Raw genomic sequence first — 19537 nt, forward strand, 5'->3', positions numbered from 1 at the left:
GTGATTGCTGTACCTTGGCTTTACAATCACCAGGTCTAAGTCTCACCTGGATCTTTCTCAGTGCATCCTGTTTATAGAGCCAATACTGAACACAGTCCTTCTTTGGGCCTTTTCTCCTTCTCAGCCTTCTTAGATGGGAAGCGAAATCCAGGCCATGATTTTTGATGTTTCAGAGTGGAGCATCAAAATCAATATGTTCTGCAACCTTCTTGCATCTTCATTGTTGCGTTCACATGCTGGCATATGAGTGCTATCCTGTGGTGCCTCTACAAGCAGTGTTTCCTATATAGTGGAGATCTCAGGGGACACTGCTGCAGATTTGACATGCAGGAGTTTGAAGTAGATCCTAGTTCAAGGGATGTCATTTCATCCTCTACCATCAGTGACTCTTACACTCTGGTATGGGATGCACATTTGGAAGAACTGGAGATCAGAGGCATTTGGTTTTCAGAGGAGCAGGTGTCACACATCATTCTGCTTGAGCTGAGAGCAATTTGGCTGGTGATCAAGGTCTTCCTGCCATTCTTCGTGGCCAGTCTTGATGGTCAACCTGACTACAGTGTGATATGTCAAAAAGCAAGGAGGAGTGGGTTTGCAGCGCCTCTGTCAAGAAGCAAAACAGCTCTGGTCCAGGGTGCAGAAACGCCAGATCTGTTTGGTTGCCAGCCATCTGGCTGGTTCTCTGAATGTCAGAGCTGACAGATTGATCCTGCGTCATCTTGTCAAACACTGTGGGAGACTTCACCAAAGGTGCTCCAGAACATCTTCATGCTTGGGGCACACCTCAGGTGGACCTATTTGTCACTTGCGGCATCAACCATTACCCTCAGTTCTGTGCCCTCTATCAGTTGCAGGGAGCTTTGAGGGGATATGTTTCGGTTTTACTGAACCTTTATCCCATACCCATAATTTCTCCAAAGCTAAGAGAGATTTGGCAGGGTTGATCCTGAGTAATTTTTATAGGCCTAGACTGGCCGAGAAGGGTGTGGTATGCAGACCTGTGCACCTCTCCCTGTGCCCCCTACTCCGTCTCCCTCCTCTCTCAATTGGGGACTGGTGCTGCACCCCAAGCTCAAGAGCCTCAATCGGTTATAAAGCGCAACTACTCACCCGTGAGGGTCTCAAGGTGCTTTGAGGTTCTTTCGGAAGATGGCGAGTGATGGGCTTTGTCTGACGTGCGTGGATAGGTTGTTCCAACTCTTGGCTGCGAGGTAGGTGAAAGATCTTCCTCCGGCAGTGGCTTTCCAGATGCGTGGAATGGTGGCTAGTGCCTGCTGGGCAGATCGGAGGGGTCTGGTGGGGTTATGGAAAGAGATGCAATGATTCAGGTAGGCCGGTCCGATGTTGTGAAGGGCCTTGTAGGTTTGGGTGAGTAGTCTGAAGTTAATTCACTTCTCCCCGGGAGCCAATGGAGGAGTCTCAGGTGTTGGGAGATGTGTTCCTGGCGGGGGAGGTTCAGGATGAGTCTGGCGGCGGCATTTTGGGTGAGTTGTAGTTTACTTATGTTCTCTGCCGTGGTGCCGGCGTAGAGTGCGTTGCCGTTGTCGAGCCTGCTTGTGACTAGGGCGTGGGTGACTATCTTGCAGCAGTCGTCCGGGATCCATTTGAAGATTTTGCAGAGTTGGTGGAGAGTGTGCCAGCAGGAAGAGATGACTGCATTTACCTGTCGGGTCATTGTTAGGGAGGAGTCGAGGATGATTCCCAGGTTATGTGCGTGGTCATTCGGAGTAGGTGGGACGCTAAGCAATGTGGGCCACCAGGAGTCCTCACAGTCTGACGTGGAGTTTCTGAAGATGATGATCTTGGTCTTGTCTGAGATGAGCTTGAGGCAGTCCTTCCTCATCCAGGCGGCAATGGCTTTCATTCCAGTGCGAAAGTTTCTCTTGGCTTTGTCCGGGTCTTCAATGAGGGATATGATGAGTTGTGTGTCATTGGCATATGACACAATGTTCATTCCGTGGCCTCTGACGATGGCTGCAAGCGGGGCCATGTAGTTGTTGAAGAGCGGTGGGCTTAGGGAGGATCCATGAGGGACTCCGCAGCTGACTTCTGTTGGTTTGAATATGTAGGGTGGGAGCCTGACTCTCTGTATTCTTCCAGTGAGGAAGGAGTGAATCCATTGCAAGGCCTTTCTGTGGATTCCTACGTGGTGGAGTCTGGTGCATAAGATGCTGTGGGCGACCGTATCGAAAGCTGCTGAGAGGTCAAAGAGTATGAGTGCTGCGGTGTGGCCTCAGTCAAGGGGTCTGCAGATGTCATCGGTGGCTGCATGAAGAGCTGTCTCTGTGCTGTGGTTGCTGCAGAAGCCAGACTGGGAGGTATCCAGAGAGTTGTTGTCTTTAATGAATTGTCACAGCTGTGAGTTTATGGCTTTTCCCAGACTTTGGCTGGGTAGGGTAGTAGCGAGATGGGATTGAAATTCTTTAGCTCTAATGGGTCGGCTGTTGGTCTCTTCAGGAGAGGGTGGACTTCGGGGTGTTTTCAATCATCGAGGAAGGTGGCTGTTTTGATAGAGCAGATCAGTGTCTTGTGGAGTTCGGGGGTGATGGATGCACTGGCTGTTTTGTAGATGTGGTGAGGACAGGGGTCTGTGGGAGCTCCATAGTGAATGCTGTTCATGTTGATTTCAGTCTCTTCTGTGGAGAGAGTGGACCAGCTGTGGACAGTTTGAGTGGGCTCTGGGGGGCTGGGTCGGTCGTAGGTTCTGATGCTGGGCGAGTTCTGTGGGAGAAAGCTGTCAAAGATTTCCTTACCTTTACGCTGGAGATTGAACGGGAACACCAGAGTGTCTTTTGCATGCTTCCTAAAAAGATTGTATGTAATTTTATATGCCCTACATATATTCCCTCAAAACAGTATACTCTAGGAGATTGAGTAGGTTTACCAAATGGTGCTTGGTAGCCTCTCTCAAGGCCCTAATTGGACATCTTGCACTTCACCCTGTTGTTGATTCAGGAAGGCTGTGCAGTGCATATGCAGTATGTTTCCCTGTTCCCCATTGAAAATGCTTTAATGCGCCCTTTATCTGGTCTTTACGTGTTTTCATGTGTTTTTCCTTTTATCTTTTAAAATCTTTCTGATTGCCACTATGTCAGCTTGACGTGACAGTCGGTTACAAGCACTGAGCATTAAGCCTCCCTTTACATTCTTCTTTCCTGTGAAGATGATTCTCCACATCCCACTGAGGAAGAGTAATAGGTCCACAAGCTGGACCCTAAGAGGGCAACCAGTGTTTATATTGACCGTACCAAGGAATTTCAGATTGGAGGTTAAGTTTTCATCAACTACACCGGCAAGATGAAGGGCAGAGCCGTCCAGAAGAGGACTTTTTTAGGTGTATCATCTTGGACATCAAGGTTTGTTACGTTTCGGCACACAGTAAACCTCCAAGAGGGAATCAGGGCTAAATCTTCTAATTCAGCTTTGGCATGTGAAGATCCTAGGGCAGAGATCTGCAGAGTGGTGACTTGGCTTTTTTCCAAACCTTAACAAAACAGTACTGTGTAGATTCAGAGGTGCGGAGGGAAGAACACTTCATGCATTCAGTCCTCTATGAGTTTTTGATTTAATCAGTCCTTCAAGTCCCACCACCCTGTTTGCCTCAAAGGCATGGAGAAAATGCATGCGAAACTGATGTCAGGGTGCCAGTGGGGGCACTTCTTGGCACCAGTGACATGGTGCCATGTTGTTTCTGGTGCGGAAATGAAGCAGCCCATCACTGGTGTGAAGAGCTATTGAAGAATTTACAGGTCCCCTCTGATGCCTGAGAAGGTGAGGAATCTGCAGGGGGCTAATGTATCCATCAGAAAGATCATTACCACAGCTAAATAACTTTTTGTTTAAGCACACTCCTTCCCACAGTGGAAACCCAAGCACGAGTGACTGCATCACACCTTTGCCATTAGTGAGGAATTTAGGTATGCTGTTTAACTTCACCAATGCCATTATCCTCTAAGCTAGCTCTATCCTTTTAGCTTGTTCTTGAATGTCCTACCTTTGCCTTTTTTATTATCCATATATATTTATATGGTATTTCTATAGCACAATCCTAGACAAAAGTATATAGAGTGCTGTACAGGGTCAAAGACAGAAATGAAGCCAGCGAGTGGTAGGAGAGGTACCTAGTTTTGGGCGGTTAATGCCTTTTGATGTAGTGGTCTTTAAAGAGGCAATTCTTCAACTCTTTCCTAAACTGGTGCAGCGTTTGTGCTGCCCTCATAGATACTGGGGTTTTGTTCCAGAAGGCTGCGGCAGGTCTTGTCTGTGTAGAGTATGCAGGAGAGGTACGAGGCCGGCAGTTGTGCAGTGGAGGGGTGGTCCAGGACTAAGAACTGCAAGAGGAGGATAGCCCATTTTAGAGGGGGGGAGGTGTAGGCCGCTTGCACAAGTTAGGAACTTCTTGATAATGGAGAGCGTCTTCAGCCGTCCCCCATTTTTGCACTGCCCAGTGCCTGGCAGTTACAGGTGGAGGAGCACCATTGAAGGATGAGCATGCTTGTAGGTGGTAGGAGCGCTAGAGATGCAAAGCGGGCACATACCTTATGTCACACACGGCGTTTGAAAATGCCTAAGTAGCGTGCCTCCCAGGTATGATTATCCTGCAATTCTGTAACCTCTCATAGGGTGCTGTGTACAGATTGCCAATAATCTTGAAGTGGGGGTCAGGAGCATAACATGTTGGTAAGATCTGCATCTGGGGCCTGGCAACGCAGGCAGACAACCCATGTATGAGGGACTGTCTCCTGACATCAATTAGTAACAGTCAATTGTTTTGGTAAGTGGAAAAACATAATGGTATTAATAAATAGTAAATTCCAATGCAATCATTTGTCGATGACTAGGTCCAGTTTCTTAACACAATTTCACATGGAATACCAGGAATGGCACTTAAGTTTTTTAGTCAGATCTTCTGGGAGGAACAATACCTGCTAAGTAAATTTTACGTCTTCCCACTGCTACTAGTACAAATCCTGTCTTTTTCTGTATGAGAACTCCCCCACTTCCCTCCCGGATTATATTTGAACAGCTATTTTAGAATATTATTTGAAGTAGTTGTGTCAGTAACTTTGAAAGCTATTATATTTTAGTATCACAACCTGAAGTGTTTGAATTATATGAAATATAAAGCACTGTTAATAATTAGTCAAACTATAATTAAACAAGTCAAAACAAAAGTAAAGAGTAGAAAAAAAAACAAAAAAAACAAACACTGTGATAGGAATAGGATTTTAATACCCTGGAAAGCCACTTTAAGCCTTTTCTCTTAATAGCGAATGAGGAGACTGCAGGCATTGCTAAATATTACCTGTTCATACAGGAAAGGTGTAACATATACGGTTACAGTGGTATGGTATGGTACATGGGTAAGCAACCAGTTGGTTTAGAACTTTATCATGTATATTATTTGAACTCTGCACAATAATAATTTACCACTGCTGTCAGCTTGATGCTTGGGAGTTTTGCCCTATAGAAATAAACTTGAAGGAAGGAAACTTACTGTAGTTTGTGGTGAATCTTTCAAGAGCAGGTTCACACTGGTGACAAGTTTAAAAAGTTTTGGAGAACTTAAGTTTCCTCATTGAGTTGAACTGATTTAGTCTGTAGCACGCTGTTTGTGACAACATCCAACAATTTGGGGTTTATTGCTTTTAGCATCATTTCTCCTCTTCAACATAGTAATGCTTCTTAATTGTCTTAACCAAAAAAAACAAGGAAACTGTTGGCCGTGCAGTTAACGCTTTGTCTGGAGTATGTTTTTGCCGTGACTCTTATACAGAAGGCACTGTGTTTAAAGTGTTACTCTTCCCGCTTACGGCATTTGTGAGGAAAATCTCTAGTGTTTGGATACTCATCACCTTTTTACCTTTAAATGCGAGGGTGCCTGGATGTGTGGTGAATCTGGCCAGTGAACACCAACAGCTTTGCAAAGTACCCCGCATTAGGGGTTAGAGTAACGCATTTTGGTGTGATGTCTGCATAACTGCACTAAAATGCATTAGTCACACATTATAGCACTGCCCTGACACTACAGCACGGAGCGCAAACCTGACTGAGGAACTGCATTAGCAGCGACCACACTGCTGGCAGTATTCACTCTGTCTGTGTTGACTGAGACTAAGTCTGCAGATACACGCTGGGCTCTCCATTTATTCACAGTCCATTCGATGGACAGTATAACTTTCTTACTAAAAATATTGGCTTAGCCGTGGCCCGGGGCTGTATTCAGTCAAGCTGAGACTCAGCTCGGCTGCCTCCGGTAGCATGTGGCCTGTTTCAGCAGCACGTCACTGCAATAAACAAACACAACAACCTATCTGGAGTAGGATGATCACATGAAAAGGGGGGGGCTACACCTTGCCTGTTGATATTTTTCGGCAACTAACGCCATCCCACTGTGAGTGATCAAGTAAAGAAAGTTGTGATGGGCCAGCCTCCTTTACCCTTAACACTGAGCCGACATGTGACAGCTTTGATTTTCCTTGCTGCACCCTCAATAATGGTTCCTTTGGTCCATGCTTACCTACCTCCTTACAGAGAGCAGAACTGCTACTGAGGGGTCACGCCTCTTCAGGTTCCTGAATCATGTAAAAGCAGGCATGCTGCCTCCCATGTGAATGAACAGCTTCAGGTCACAAGTGAGTGAGGATAATTAGACAAAAAGTGGCACAGGTATCAAAATATAAATCTCAATGAAAGTAGTTTAATTGCATTCTATTTTTGAGTTGCATGTTTGGCCCAGAGAAATGCCTAATGTTGGAGCCTAACTTTGATCCTCCCATCATCATAAAGAAGGTAATGACAGTGTACAAGCAATTGAGAGTTAGCTTTCAGGTCACAAGTTTAAACAAGTGATTTGTGAAGAATTTCACACATTATTCAAAAACGGACATGGATGTTTGAAGGGTTATGTCCATAGGATACGATTAGTGAGGAGAGAAAACATAACTGTAGCAGGGTGTAGCGATTCCCCATAACAGTGCAACAAGAAGTGCAAACTGAGTTTAAAAGGTTGAAAAAAGAAGGGGTCATTGAGGAAGTGGAGGAACAGAATGGTTGCCTCTTGTGGTGGAAGCCAGAAAGGCCAACAGAGACTGTAGATTATGTGTTGATTTAAGAGAAATTAATAAAAACTTGATTGTAGACAGATATTCCATTCCCATCATTGTAGTTATGTTTTCCTTGTTGACTGGAGCTAGAGTGTTTTCTACATGTAGATCTCACCTCATCGTATCATCAAATCAAACTTGATGACCAGTCCAAGGACTTGACAGCGTTCCTCACTCCATATGGAATGTTCGGTATGTCAAAATGCTGTTTGGTTTTATATCGACAGCCTCAGTCTTTCAGAGGGCCATGGAAGGTATGTTGAAGGACAAAGATGGGGTCAAAGTATATCAAGACAGTGGGGGTTATTCCAACTTTGGAGGAAGTGGTAATCCGTCCCAAAAGTGACGGTAAAGTGACGTATATACCACCAGCCGTATTACAAGTCCATTATATCCTATGGAACTCATAATACGGCTGGTGGTAAATCCGTCACATTTGGGACGGATTACCACCTCCTCCAAAGTTGGAATAACCCCCAGAGTGCTGATTTCTGGTGGTGATGTTATTGAACATGATAGGAGTTTAAGAGAAGTACTTAAGAAGCTTGGTAATGTTAATTTGACAAGAACAGGGAAGAAATACAAATTCAGGAAGACCTTGAATGAATATATTTACAGCAGGCATTAGACTAAAAGGTAATTTGGTAAACACAGTTCAAAGGTTGCCTTCTCCTACAAACATAGAAAAATGGTTGCATTTCCTAGGAATGGTTGATGTGGTATGGTCCTCTTTTTTGTATCTGCCTTCTTTGTGTATAGTTGGTGTGCTCTTACTGCAGTCATTACACAGTGATCTAATCCACAATGATATGTTCAAATTGAACTGTTATGTACTGAACCGGGGGAAATGGTGAAGGCAGTTAGAGAGAGAACTGGAGGAAGTGCTGTGTGACCGGAGTACCTCTTTGTAGAATAAACCTGATTTACTTATTGGATTGTTGTCTTCCAACTCATCATTTGCTACAGTAACATTGATGTCAAAGCTTTTTTAGTTAGTTTGTGCATGGATTTACAGGAAGGAGTAAGAGAATGAGGACTCTGTTGAAGAAAGGCGAAGAAAGGCATAGAATTTATTTGGAATGAAGGATGTCAAAAGAAATTAAACAAGGTCAAGGGGAAACTTGCTAGTGCACAAAGGATATCAAGGTATGTTGAATTCCAGATAGAGACTGTGAATATCTTGCTGGTTGCCTAACATAGATCTTGATTCAGAGAGAATGATACTGTGCATTTAGCGAGAAGCCATTAAAATCTCGTTTCCAGCCTATAGTTATCAGGAAGTTGCTCAGGTGTCCATGGAAAGAGGTTGCATTGGATATTTTAGGTCCTGTACAAAGTGGAGGAGGAGTGTTGTTGGTGTTAGTACTAATGGCCAGGACTGTTAATCAAAAGAAGAATTGAGACAAAACATAGGGGGTCATTCCGTCCAGGCCAATTGTCAGAAAAGGGAAACCGGCGGTTTCCCGCCGGTTTTCCCCTGGCCTGAGGAATCCTCCATTCCAACCCCCTGACCCCCATAGTGTGGAATTCTTAAAGAATCTCATTGCAAAAGAGGGCACACCGGTTTGCCAGTTAACAGAAAATGGTGTACAAGTAGTGTCTTGAAGCTTTCCTAAGAAGACATGGCCTCTCACATAATCCAGAAGCCCATTGAATGATAAAACACTTTAACAGAGTATTGAAAGAAGCAAACCAATAGCAAAGAGCAGTGGTATTGAGTGGAAGAATTAAGGGAAGAGTTGGAAGTATATCAACTCACTCCGCAGTCCACCACATAGAAGACACATTTTTAGCTGTTCAAAGGATGGAAGCCCAATACTCAAGTTCCGCCTTCCTGACTGAGTGAGAAAGGGTTGAGTCTGGATTAAGAGCAGGTGGGGTGCAGGAAAAAATAATTGATAAAAGTGAAAGACAGAAATTATTTGATGTGAAAGGTCAGGGTTCGAAGTTGATGAAACCCATCAAAATAAATCAGTTGATTAATAATTCTGTCAAAATTGAGGACTCAATTATTTGAAATCTAAACAAATAGGTAGGGTTTAAATGTGATTGTAGTAGAAAGTGCAAGTAACAAGGAAAGGGGCATTTATGAATGTGAACAAGGTATTAAAAGTGGAGATAAGATACAGGCAAGGAGAAGCAACATGAATTTGAGAGTTCCTAAATATGTGGATAACTGAGCAAGTCAATTGTATGGAGTATGGCGATTACACGCCATTGCTAAATGTTAATGGTTAATAAAAAAATGGTCTCCTGAATGAAACCTAATGATTTTTTGTATCATAATGTTATAATTTAGAATTTTATGAAGTTTGGTGTATTTGATATAGATGTAATTTGTTATATGATATTTAACTAATGGTTTGTGTGCTGATTTGTACTTGTAGTGTGCACAACAAGCTAAATCACCCCAAGTTTTGGTAAGCCGCCTCTATCTGTATTATTTAGTGGTTTAATTTTATGTTTTCAAGGTACAAACTAGGGTTTTGCCGCTTTTGCACAGTGAAATACACACCAAGCACAAGTGAGCTGGATAACATGTTTGTGCACCTGACTAATGTAGCTATTCAGAAGCATGGGGTAAGTACTGATGTGTCTTGGGTCTTAGGTAATTGCTTTTTTTCAATTCATATGACAAAGTTGTACTACTTTCCATCCACTGGATAATAGTTAAAATATTGAAGCACAGTCCTTCTGCACCCCTGCTTGTAATCAGTAGTCTTGGAGTGGGCAAAACCTAATGCTGCTCTGGTACAGAATATACTGTTGTTCCACAGAGCAGCATTATTGTTCAGTTTAGCCCACACTGACCCTGCTATGCTCAGTGTTCCTTCAACACATATCTAGTCACCTTATTGCAGGCCAGCAGGGACAACACACAGCTAATTGCCAACTAAAGTGTAGTTGTGAGACAAAAATTATTTTCTCCCAGTAACCATCTTGACAGGTCACTAGCAGACAACAGCAGCTGCCCAGATCTCCACACCTCACAAGTAATATTAGGCACACTGTGCTCTAGCAAGTTTATTTGGCACAGACCCCTACTGATCTGCCAAAGCAGCAGCAGGCGAGTGCTGCTTTGAGCACAGGAGGCATGATAGCTTCTTTCTGCTGAATGCAACATCATTGGTGTAATAGTAGGCTGTGAACTTTCATTTCTAATTCAAATGTAGGTGGCTCTTGTATATTTTAGGTCTTTCTTTGCTTCAAATGCATGTATAAAAGGCTTGCATGTACGAATGAAATAGGTTCCAATCACAGTGTGCATCTAAGAATTTCTTCACTAATTGCAACTGCACTGAAATAAAACTAATCTTTAAAAGATGAGTGCCATTCTAGAAAAATGTTTGCTCTACTTCTGCCCCCGCTCACTCAATGCATGTCCTTGTCTTTATCATACAGTAAAGGACATCTTAACCATTCAGTAAATTGTGCATATATGTCCTTTCTTTAAGCTGGCCCATTAGTTTAATGTATTTTATGTCACACAGGATGATTACAATCACATCCATGGAGGAAAATGGACAGTGAGTAATTTACGCCTATATCTGGAGAGCACATGTGGCAAGGAGGTCACTAACAAACTATTTGATGATATTCATTGGATAGTCGTGCAGTCACTGAAGGCTGTAGCGGTGAGTTTTAATAGTAAAAATAGATAACTACCAAATTAAAATGCTTGCATCATTTCAAGTTCTAATAAAGGAATGTTTGCATAGTGAAACCCCTTATTTCTTTGTGTTTTTATTAATGTTTGTCCATATTTGTAGGGTTTAGAGAACTTCAAATGTGCAGCAGTACTGTTACATGCCTTTTTATGATGTCTCTGAGTGAAAATCCCTGAGGAACCAGTACTCCCCGACATTGAGAAAATAGAAACCATGTCACTCTGGTAGAGATATATAGTTGCCTGTCCTTTCTTTTCCTCAGAAAACCTAGATGTAGATCTGTACAAGGAATTCTTCAGTCTCCAAGCCTGATTGTTTGCCCTGGTGTCGGACATTTTCAAGTTGTTTTCTTCAAAGAAGTCTTTAGAGCCACAAGATATAGAAACTTCTTCCTTGGCTGACAATGCACACGGGCACCAACTCCATATTAGATTGTAGTTTTTTTCCACCATCGAATTTAGACATGCATGGCCAATGCTCAGATTTTAACGTGTTCTTCACACTTTTGTTCAGGCTTACCCTGTCAATTTTGGAAATATCCTTTGCTACCTTTCCTTCGGAACGACATCGATCAGACACTGATCTGCCATAGACTGCTGGGGCCTTTTGCAACTCCTCCTCGATGAGTTTCTCGTGGAGAATGTACACATGATGATGAAAAGATGCCCATTTCCAACCTGTCCTGAATGTCATGCAAAATTATCATGGGCCAGTCACCACCTGGTGTGTAACCTTTGCCTGACCCTGACCATGATGACACTGCATGCGAGGCCTGCCCAATCTTGCATTCAATGAAAACCCTTCAATATCGACGGGATTGATGGTGGGACACCATAAAATGCAGTTATAGGCTTCCAACGATGCCCCAACATTTTCAGGTAACATCCTTCCCCCGACATCAAAGAAAGTGAGGAGACCCGTCATTCAGACATTCCACCCCACGGGCCACCCATAACCCCAGAGTCTAACTTTTGCTCCAGCTGAAGACTCAGAGCCTAAAGATCATTCGGCCTCTAATGACTCCACGCCCTCCAGACCTCAAAACAAGACTTTGGCTCAGAGTGTATAACAGAAGCAGAAACGCACACTATGCCTTCTTAGAGGCCTGTAGCCAAGGCAGAGCACCTCCCCCACGGGGTCGGGTGTGGAGTCCCTTATCTAAGACTCTGACTTTTGTTGCCCCACCGCCCGGTGGCACTGGTCAGCACCATCTGAAATCCTCAGAGCCTGTACCACCTCCATCATTAGGCACCAACTCTTCTTGACCATTGAGCCCGAAGATAATTCACATGCCTCAAGTTCATTTGAGGCTCGAAACAATCAATCAATCAGTGTATTTGTAGAGCGCGCGACTCACCCGTGAGGGTTTCAAGGCGCCTTGAAGGGGGGGAGCTGCTACTGCTCGAACAGCCAGGTCTTGAGGATTCTCCTGAAGGTCAGTAGGTCCTTGGTCTGCCATAGGTAGATGGGGAGGATGTTCCAGGTCTTGGCCGCGGGGTAGGAGAAGGATCTGCCTCCGGATGTTGTCCCGTGGATGCGTGGGACGGTGGCAAGTGCGAGTTCGGTGGAGCCGAGCTGTTGGTTCGGGGTATAGAAGGTGAGACGATCGTTGAGGTATGCTGGTCCGGCATTGTGGAGTGCTTTGTGGGTTAGGAGTTTGAATGTGATCCTTTTGTTGACGGGAAGCCAGTGTAGGTTTCTCAGGTGGGCTGTGATGTGGCTGTGGCAGGGGATGTTGAGGATGAGGCGTGCGGAGGCGTTCTGTATCCATTGCAGGCTTTTCTGGAGAGCTGCCGTGGTTCCTGCGTAGAGAGCATTGCCGTAGTCTAGTCTGCTGCTGAAGAGGGCCTGGGTAACCGTCCTTCTGGTTTCGGTAGGGATCCACCTGTAGATTTTGCAGAGCATGCGAAGGGTGTGAAGCAGAAGGACGAGACGGCGTTGACTTGTTGGGTCATGGAGGGCAATGAGTCAAGGATGAAACCCAGGTTGCGGGCGTGGTTGGTTGGCGTTGGTGCGGCCCCCAGTGAGGGCGGCCACCAGGAGGCGTCCCAAGTGGAGGGGTGGGGCTGAGGATGAGGACCTCTGTCTTATCTGAGTTAAGTTTTAGTCGACTGTTCTTCATCCAGTTGGCGATGGCCTCATTCCCTTGTGGAAGTTGGTATTGGCTGTGGCGGGGTCCTTGGTGAGGGAGAGGATCAGTTGGGTGTCGTCGGCGTAAGAGATGATGTTGAGGTTGTGAGATCGGGTGATTTTGGCGAGCGGTGCCAAGTAGACTTTAAATAGTGTTGGGCTGAGGGAGGAGCCCTGTGGTACGCCGCAGATGGTCTTGGTGGCTTCAGGTAGGAATGGTGGGAGGCGGACTCTCTTTGTTCTGTCGGTGAGGAAGGAGGTGATCCAGTCTAGGGCCTTGTCGCGGATCACTGCGTCGTGGAGGCGTGTGCGCAGGGTATGGTGGCAGACGGTTTCAAAGGCGGCCGAGAGGTCCAGGAGGATGAGGGCTGCTGTTTCGTCCAGGAGGGTCCGGATGTCGTCGGTTGCTGCAATGAGGGCAGTCTCGGTGCTGTGATTGCTGTGAAAGCCGGATTGAGACGGATCCAGAGTGTTGTTTTCCTCCAGGTGGTGGGACAGTTGCCTGTTGACGATCTTCTCGAGTACCTTTGCCGGGAATGGAAGCAGGAAGATGGGCCGGTAGTTTTTGAGGTTCTTGGGGGTCCACCTGGGGTTTCTTGTGTAAGACGTTGATCTCGGCATGCTTCCAGCTTTCTGGGAAGATGGCTGTCTCGCAACAGACACTAGCCTCAGCCTCAAAGCCACCATTAGTGCTGAAAGTGGCATCAGTGCCCAATACAAAGTCGAATCCAAAGACCCCCTTGGTGCCAAAGCCATCTGCATCGAATGCACCATCAGATGCAAAAGACCCCATTTGTACCCAAACTATCAGCGCTGACAATGCTTTCCAAAGATGATTTGTAGCAGCCGATCCTTGAACGGCTTAAGGAGGTGTTCAATGTGAGACAAAAATGTCTCTTTATCCGTTCCCATACCAGCAAGATCTCTACAAGATTAACTCCCAAGTCTACAAAGACTACCTCAGAAAAGGAAGCTGACCATTGAGGAGGAACTTGCTTTGGTGCCGCCCTGTTGCCCACGTGCAAGAAGCGCATGGATACAAACACTGGCCCTATCCCATGTGTCCTCCTACTCCTCCTCCCGTCCCACTGCCACCTAACACTTAACAACCTCCATCAGAGGGTTCCCCCTCACTCTTCATATGGTCGGGGCTACCTGCTTCACCCTGTATGACACACCATTCATTCCGGTGTCCACTGATGTCATGTGAGACAATGTCGATGGCCCAACGGATCCCGACCTGGATCATTATCCAGTTAAGCTCCAGGTGACACAAACATATCACAGGGCAATTCAGACGCCTGCTGCTTTCCACAAAATGGAAATGCATGTTCTCCAAGATGATTTCCTTGTGAAGACATTGTCTGAATCGGAGAGAACAGACCAATTCCTATTTTTGCTCAAAGGAATGCTAAAGTTTACTGTAGGCACTACTGGTGGAAATAAAAGATTAGCCCTCCCCCAGTGGCCCAGCTTACGTCAGGGGTCAGGTTACTCCAAATTCTTTAGTAGTCCAGACTGGGCATAGACATAGCAATTCTCGGGACATGGGTGATGTTGCCCTGCCAGGTAAGGAGAGCAAAAAACTTGACACCACAGGGGAGAGGCTAGCAGTAGGAGCCACCACCTACTGGAGAATTACAAACTGAGTTAGCCTGCTTTCCAAGTATTAAAGGGCACAGTGGGATGAAATGCAGGAGCTAATCAAACACCTGCACGAAGAGTTCAAACGGAGGGGAGAAGTTAGTGGCAGAATGCAAAAAACATTTCCACTCTCTGGTGTGGTCTAGACACTACATACATGGCTGCTCGGGCGTCAACACCAGTATCCTGATCAGGCACCCGGTATGGCTCTGCATTTCAGGATTTAAACGCAAGGTCCAGCAGCTTCTGCTTAACCTACCCTTTGATCATGAACATCTGTTCGGTTTGCAGGTTGACCAGATGATATAGAAAATAAAGAAGGCTACTAACCCCGCCAAAGCCATGGGTCCCCTCCAGACCTCAACCCCTTTCATAGAACCCAGTTCAAGGCTGGTTCAAAAACTCCCTAACCTGAGCCTACCTCCGCCTATCAGGGGCAGCTGCAACAAACCTATCACCAGTACACATCATGAGGCTAGGCAATAATAACACGGGCCGAGGCAAAGAGGATTATGGCAAGGGAGCATCCATCTCCTTTGACTCCCTCCCCCTGCCGTCTGACTACACACACAACCCCTATAGGAGGAAGACGATAGGATTTCCTTCCACTCTGACAGGAATTCAGATCTGACAAGTGGGTCTTAACAGTATTTCACCACGGCTGCTGTCTCGAACTTCTCACACCCTCCTAGTATCCCACCCCACAATCACTGCCTCAGCAGAGAACAATTCAGCCTCCTGGTGGAAGATGAATGTTCCTTCAAAAAGAGGCCATAAAACTAGTGCCTGCTCAGCACCGGGCAAAGGTTTTTTCTCTCTTGACTTCCTTATGCTCAAGAAGGACTGCTTCCTCAGCCTTATCCTAGAATTTAGGTCACTCAGTTGTTGCATCCTCTCCATACTCTTGCACATGGTAATGTTACAGGATGTCATCTCTCCGCTGCAACAAGGTGACTACATGACTATGTTAGACCTCAAGGATGCCTTCCCCAAGGGTCTAAACCAAATGCCTGGCAGTGGTCATCACCTACTTACGGAGGGGAGGCATCCACGTCTTCCCCTACCTAGATGATTGGCTGATCAAGAGTGCCAGCAAACACCAGTACCTAGTGTACACCCAGACTACCATATCTCTCCTCCACAGGCTCGGGGTCACCATCAATGCTCCCAGTGCCACCCTCCCACCCTTTCTGATACAACCTTTCCTTCGGGAAAGGATCTAAGAATCTAGTCTTCATATCCCTCACCTGGGCTAGACAGCCCTGACACACAGCACTCTTCGAAATGTCAACTAGTCTCCACAAGAAGCTCCCCAATAGGTTGAATCTTCTCACCAGGAACTAATGTCAGATCAGACATCCAGAATGCAAGCAACTCAATCTAACAATTTGGCACCTGAGGACCTATAGTGCAGTTACTTATGTTTCCCACCGGAATGCATTGATATCTTACGGACAAACACAGGTGCATGTTATGTGGCAAAATAGAAGAGACTTATCCACTACTGCATTCCCAAACACCTGAACCCCGTTAAATCTGCAGTTCAGGATATCATCTGCTACCTACTCCATCTGCAAAAGTCAGGCCCAGCCTGCAATTCCATACAGCTTGGCCTGGCAATCATAACAGCTTACATGCAAAACAGAACATTCCTTCCTTTTTGGCATATCAGTGGTTAAAGCCTTCAAAAGTGCAATTCACACCTGGGTTCCCTCAGCTCGGTGTGGAATCTCAATTAAATCCTCACCAGATTCTTGGGGCTTCCTTTGGAGCCCTTACACTCTTGCCCTTTCCAGTACCTCCCCTGAAAAGTGGCCTTCCTTGCCTTCCGTGTTGCATTAGTGAACTGCAAGGCTTTGCACTACAGTAACCTTTCTTTTAGGTTCAAAAGGGCAGGTTAGTACTCAGAACTTACCCTATGTTCCTTCCTGAGCCCTTTTCCACCTTAACCAAACAATAGCTCTCTCAGTCTTCTTTCCCCAACCACACTCGATAGCTGAGAGCTCTCAACTCTTCAGTTGTTAAAAATGCTTTCATATATTACATCGACAGCCTTTCCACAAAGCAGACCACCTGTTTGTAGCCTGTATAAAAACCCAGAAGGGTCAGTCTGTAGCCAAGGCAGGTATTGAGATACTAGTAAGGTGCATTCATACTTGCTATGGCAAGACTCAAGGAGCCTTCCCTATTACAATCGGGGCACACTCTATATAGAAAAAGGCTGCAACTGTATTCTTCCTAGGAAACATGCCACTGGTTGATGTCTGTAAAGCAGTCACTTGGTCAACCCCACACATATTCAGTTAACACTATTGTGTAGATATCATAGCCAGACAACAGACTATGATTGGCCAGATGGTCTTAAGGACCTTATTTCAGAAATCTGCATTATCCACATGCTAGCTACCACTTGTAGGGGAATAGTGCTTTACAGTTTACGCAGAGCAAGTGTATCTACATCAACACATGCTACGAAAGCAAAATGTTACTTACCCAGTAAGCATCTGGTCACAGCGTGTAGTGCTGTACATTCAGAAGCTCCCACCCTCCTCCCCCAAAGCATGTGGTTGTGATCACAGAACTCTTCTTTTTCTTAATTAAGCCCCTTTTGCAATGCACATGTGCACTATACTCTGTCCACTATCCAGTCCATTACTCCCTCCCACTGTATGAAAAACAATCTGACATGGAATCGGTACCAGTGTGCATTCCCAGCCATAGGGGGGGAGTCAATCTGTACCTCGTAACTTGAAAGACTTTGAACAAAAGTAACTTGGAAATGTCTGAGCCCAACACTAGATGGTAGGAGTATGCATAGCACGTGAATCTACAGCACTATGTGCTATGAACAGATGCATACCAGGTAAGTGACATTTTCTTTCCATTAGTACCACACTGCATCTTTGCACACAGCCATCCATGCAGCCCCTGATCACTAGCTCATCCTCAGATGCCTGTCCATGAGTAATTTCATTTATTCAAATGCTGTCTCCTCAGTTGGCTAACAGTTATGGTTTGCTTACCACATTTACTACCATCATAAAATCTAACATTGTGAAGGAGGTCTTTAAGGAGCCAATAGCTTATCTGAACTTAGACCACTGAAGGCCCCCCCACTTCTACTCCATCCACTGAACTTGACAGGTCACCTCTTTCATATCCACAGCCTAGCTCGTTGGGGATCTAATTTTGGCTCTCCTTCGTTAGTTGTGATACAGAGATAAATGTGGAATTGGGGGAGAAAATGGATAATTGTTTCTTAATGCTCAATTTCATCTAGATCCTCATGGATACATTCTGGTAAATATAAGTCTTAAGTGAGTTGACCCTCTCCCTTAAAAATAACTACTGTCTGGTTAAAATACTTTCTTCCAGCACAGACAAGAATTTTTCTTTACCCTTGCAACAAGATGATTTGAATGAGGCACCTCAAAATTGTCTGGACCTTAACTATTCTTTTGTCTCTATGGAGGTAGATAATACATTTAGGGTTTTCCTCTTTTTATGTGTGTGTGTTTACACATGTGTAGTCTCCTGGTCTAAGGCAGTCTTGTCATGTTTTATGTTCTATTAGTATAGGTAAGAGTTGTTCCTTTTTTCTCAGAAGAGCACATATATGATTACTGAAAACATTCACCAGAATACTTTGCTTCAACTAGAGACAGCAAATGGTAGTCCTCCAAAGCTATAGTTTACTAATCTGTACCAAGGTGATATAGTGTCATCAGTCCTCATTGCAGCTGCAGTTCTCAGCTAGTGCAGCAGAGGTTTCACATGCATACTTACTTTTGCTCAAGAGCACTTTTACTTTTTAGGTGTCAGTACACATGTGCGCTTGACTGCTCTTGCACTAGATGCATATTAATAGCCTCCACCACTGGACCTTCCCGCTGCAGCTGGAAAAACATTCCAGAAAACCAGCCCAAGCACACCAGCAGCCGATCAGAAGCCATGAAGAACTTTAACAGCTCAATCACTGCATGTGCTAACACCCTGCCATCCTGTCCCCCTCAAATGCAGCACAATGCCAAGAGCCTTACAACAAGCCACCCTGTACACAGAGGAACTCAGGTTGCTGAAGCACCACTGCAAGCTATTGGAGCGCAAGTGGAGGACACAGACACCTACAGATCTGCCTGGAGATGCGATCGCCGACAGATCAGGTACATCAAGCGCACAGTACTGGCAAACCAAATTTATGCTGGTATCAACAGTAGAAGGAAATATTTGCCTTCATCAAAGACTTCACCCAGCCTGCTAATGCTTCCTGCAACATCACACTCTCACAAGACCACTACAACAATCTCTTGGCATTCTTCAGCGACAAGATCGCCCCCATATGCTGAACTGTGACCCCCAACCGGACCCAGTCTCCCTTACAGCTCGATTTACCACCACACCCGAAGATCAGACCCGGACCTTGTGGTCTGCCATTTCTACAAAGGAAACTGCCACCACCATGAAGACCATCCACTCTGGAGCTCTGTTGGATCTCTGACCCCACCACACCTTCACCAAGGGCCTCCTACCCATCAGTGAATTGCTAACACCCGTCCTCAATGACTCCAAAAAACGCTCTGCGGACCCAGCCATTCTCAACAACTACAGACCAATGTCCCTATTACCATACCTAGCCAAGGTCCTAGAGAAGATCATCCACAGATGTCTCGCTGACCATCTCAACAAATGCCAGCCCACCACACAATCCAGCTTAAGGCCCACCCATAGTATAGAAAAAGTGCTCCTCTCCGCCTCAGATGACATCCATATAATCCAGGATAGAGGAGACACTGCAGCCCTCATCTTCCTGGACATATCTATACCATTGGATACATTCTTGCACTCCCATCCTCATCAGCCAACTCCACAAGATCGGCATCCATGGGACCACTTTCCATTGGATTTACACCTTTTTGACAGGCAGAGCACAAGCCGTCAGCCTAGCACCTCACTGTTCAAAAAGCCTAGAAATTCATCTGTGGAGTACCC

The 19537-nt window shown here is 45.4% G+C and overlaps 1 protein-coding gene across 4 annotated transcripts in view; it reads left to right on the top strand.

Annotated features, from left to right (window-relative positions):
* The window catches only part of TTLL1 (TTL family tubulin polyglutamylase complex subunit L1), a 219674-nt gene that overhangs the window by 127993 nt on the left and 72144 nt on the right, over positions 1-19537 (top strand). For all 4 annotated transcript variants that reach the window (XM_069228307.1, XM_069228305.1, XM_069228306.1 and 1 more), the window contains exons 6-7: positions 9578-9686; positions 10598-10741. In XM_069228307.1, the coding sequence (XP_069084408.1) occupies positions 9578-9686; positions 10598-10741 (253 nt within the window). The remainder of the gene's footprint in view (positions 1-9577; positions 9687-10597; positions 10742-19537) is intronic.

This window comes from Pleurodeles waltl, chromosome 4_1 (assembly GCF_031143425.1).
Source record: "Pleurodeles waltl isolate 20211129_DDA chromosome 4_1, aPleWal1.hap1.20221129, whole genome shotgun sequence".
Taxonomy (NCBI): Eukaryota; Metazoa; Chordata; class Amphibia; order Caudata; family Salamandridae; genus Pleurodeles; species Pleurodeles waltl.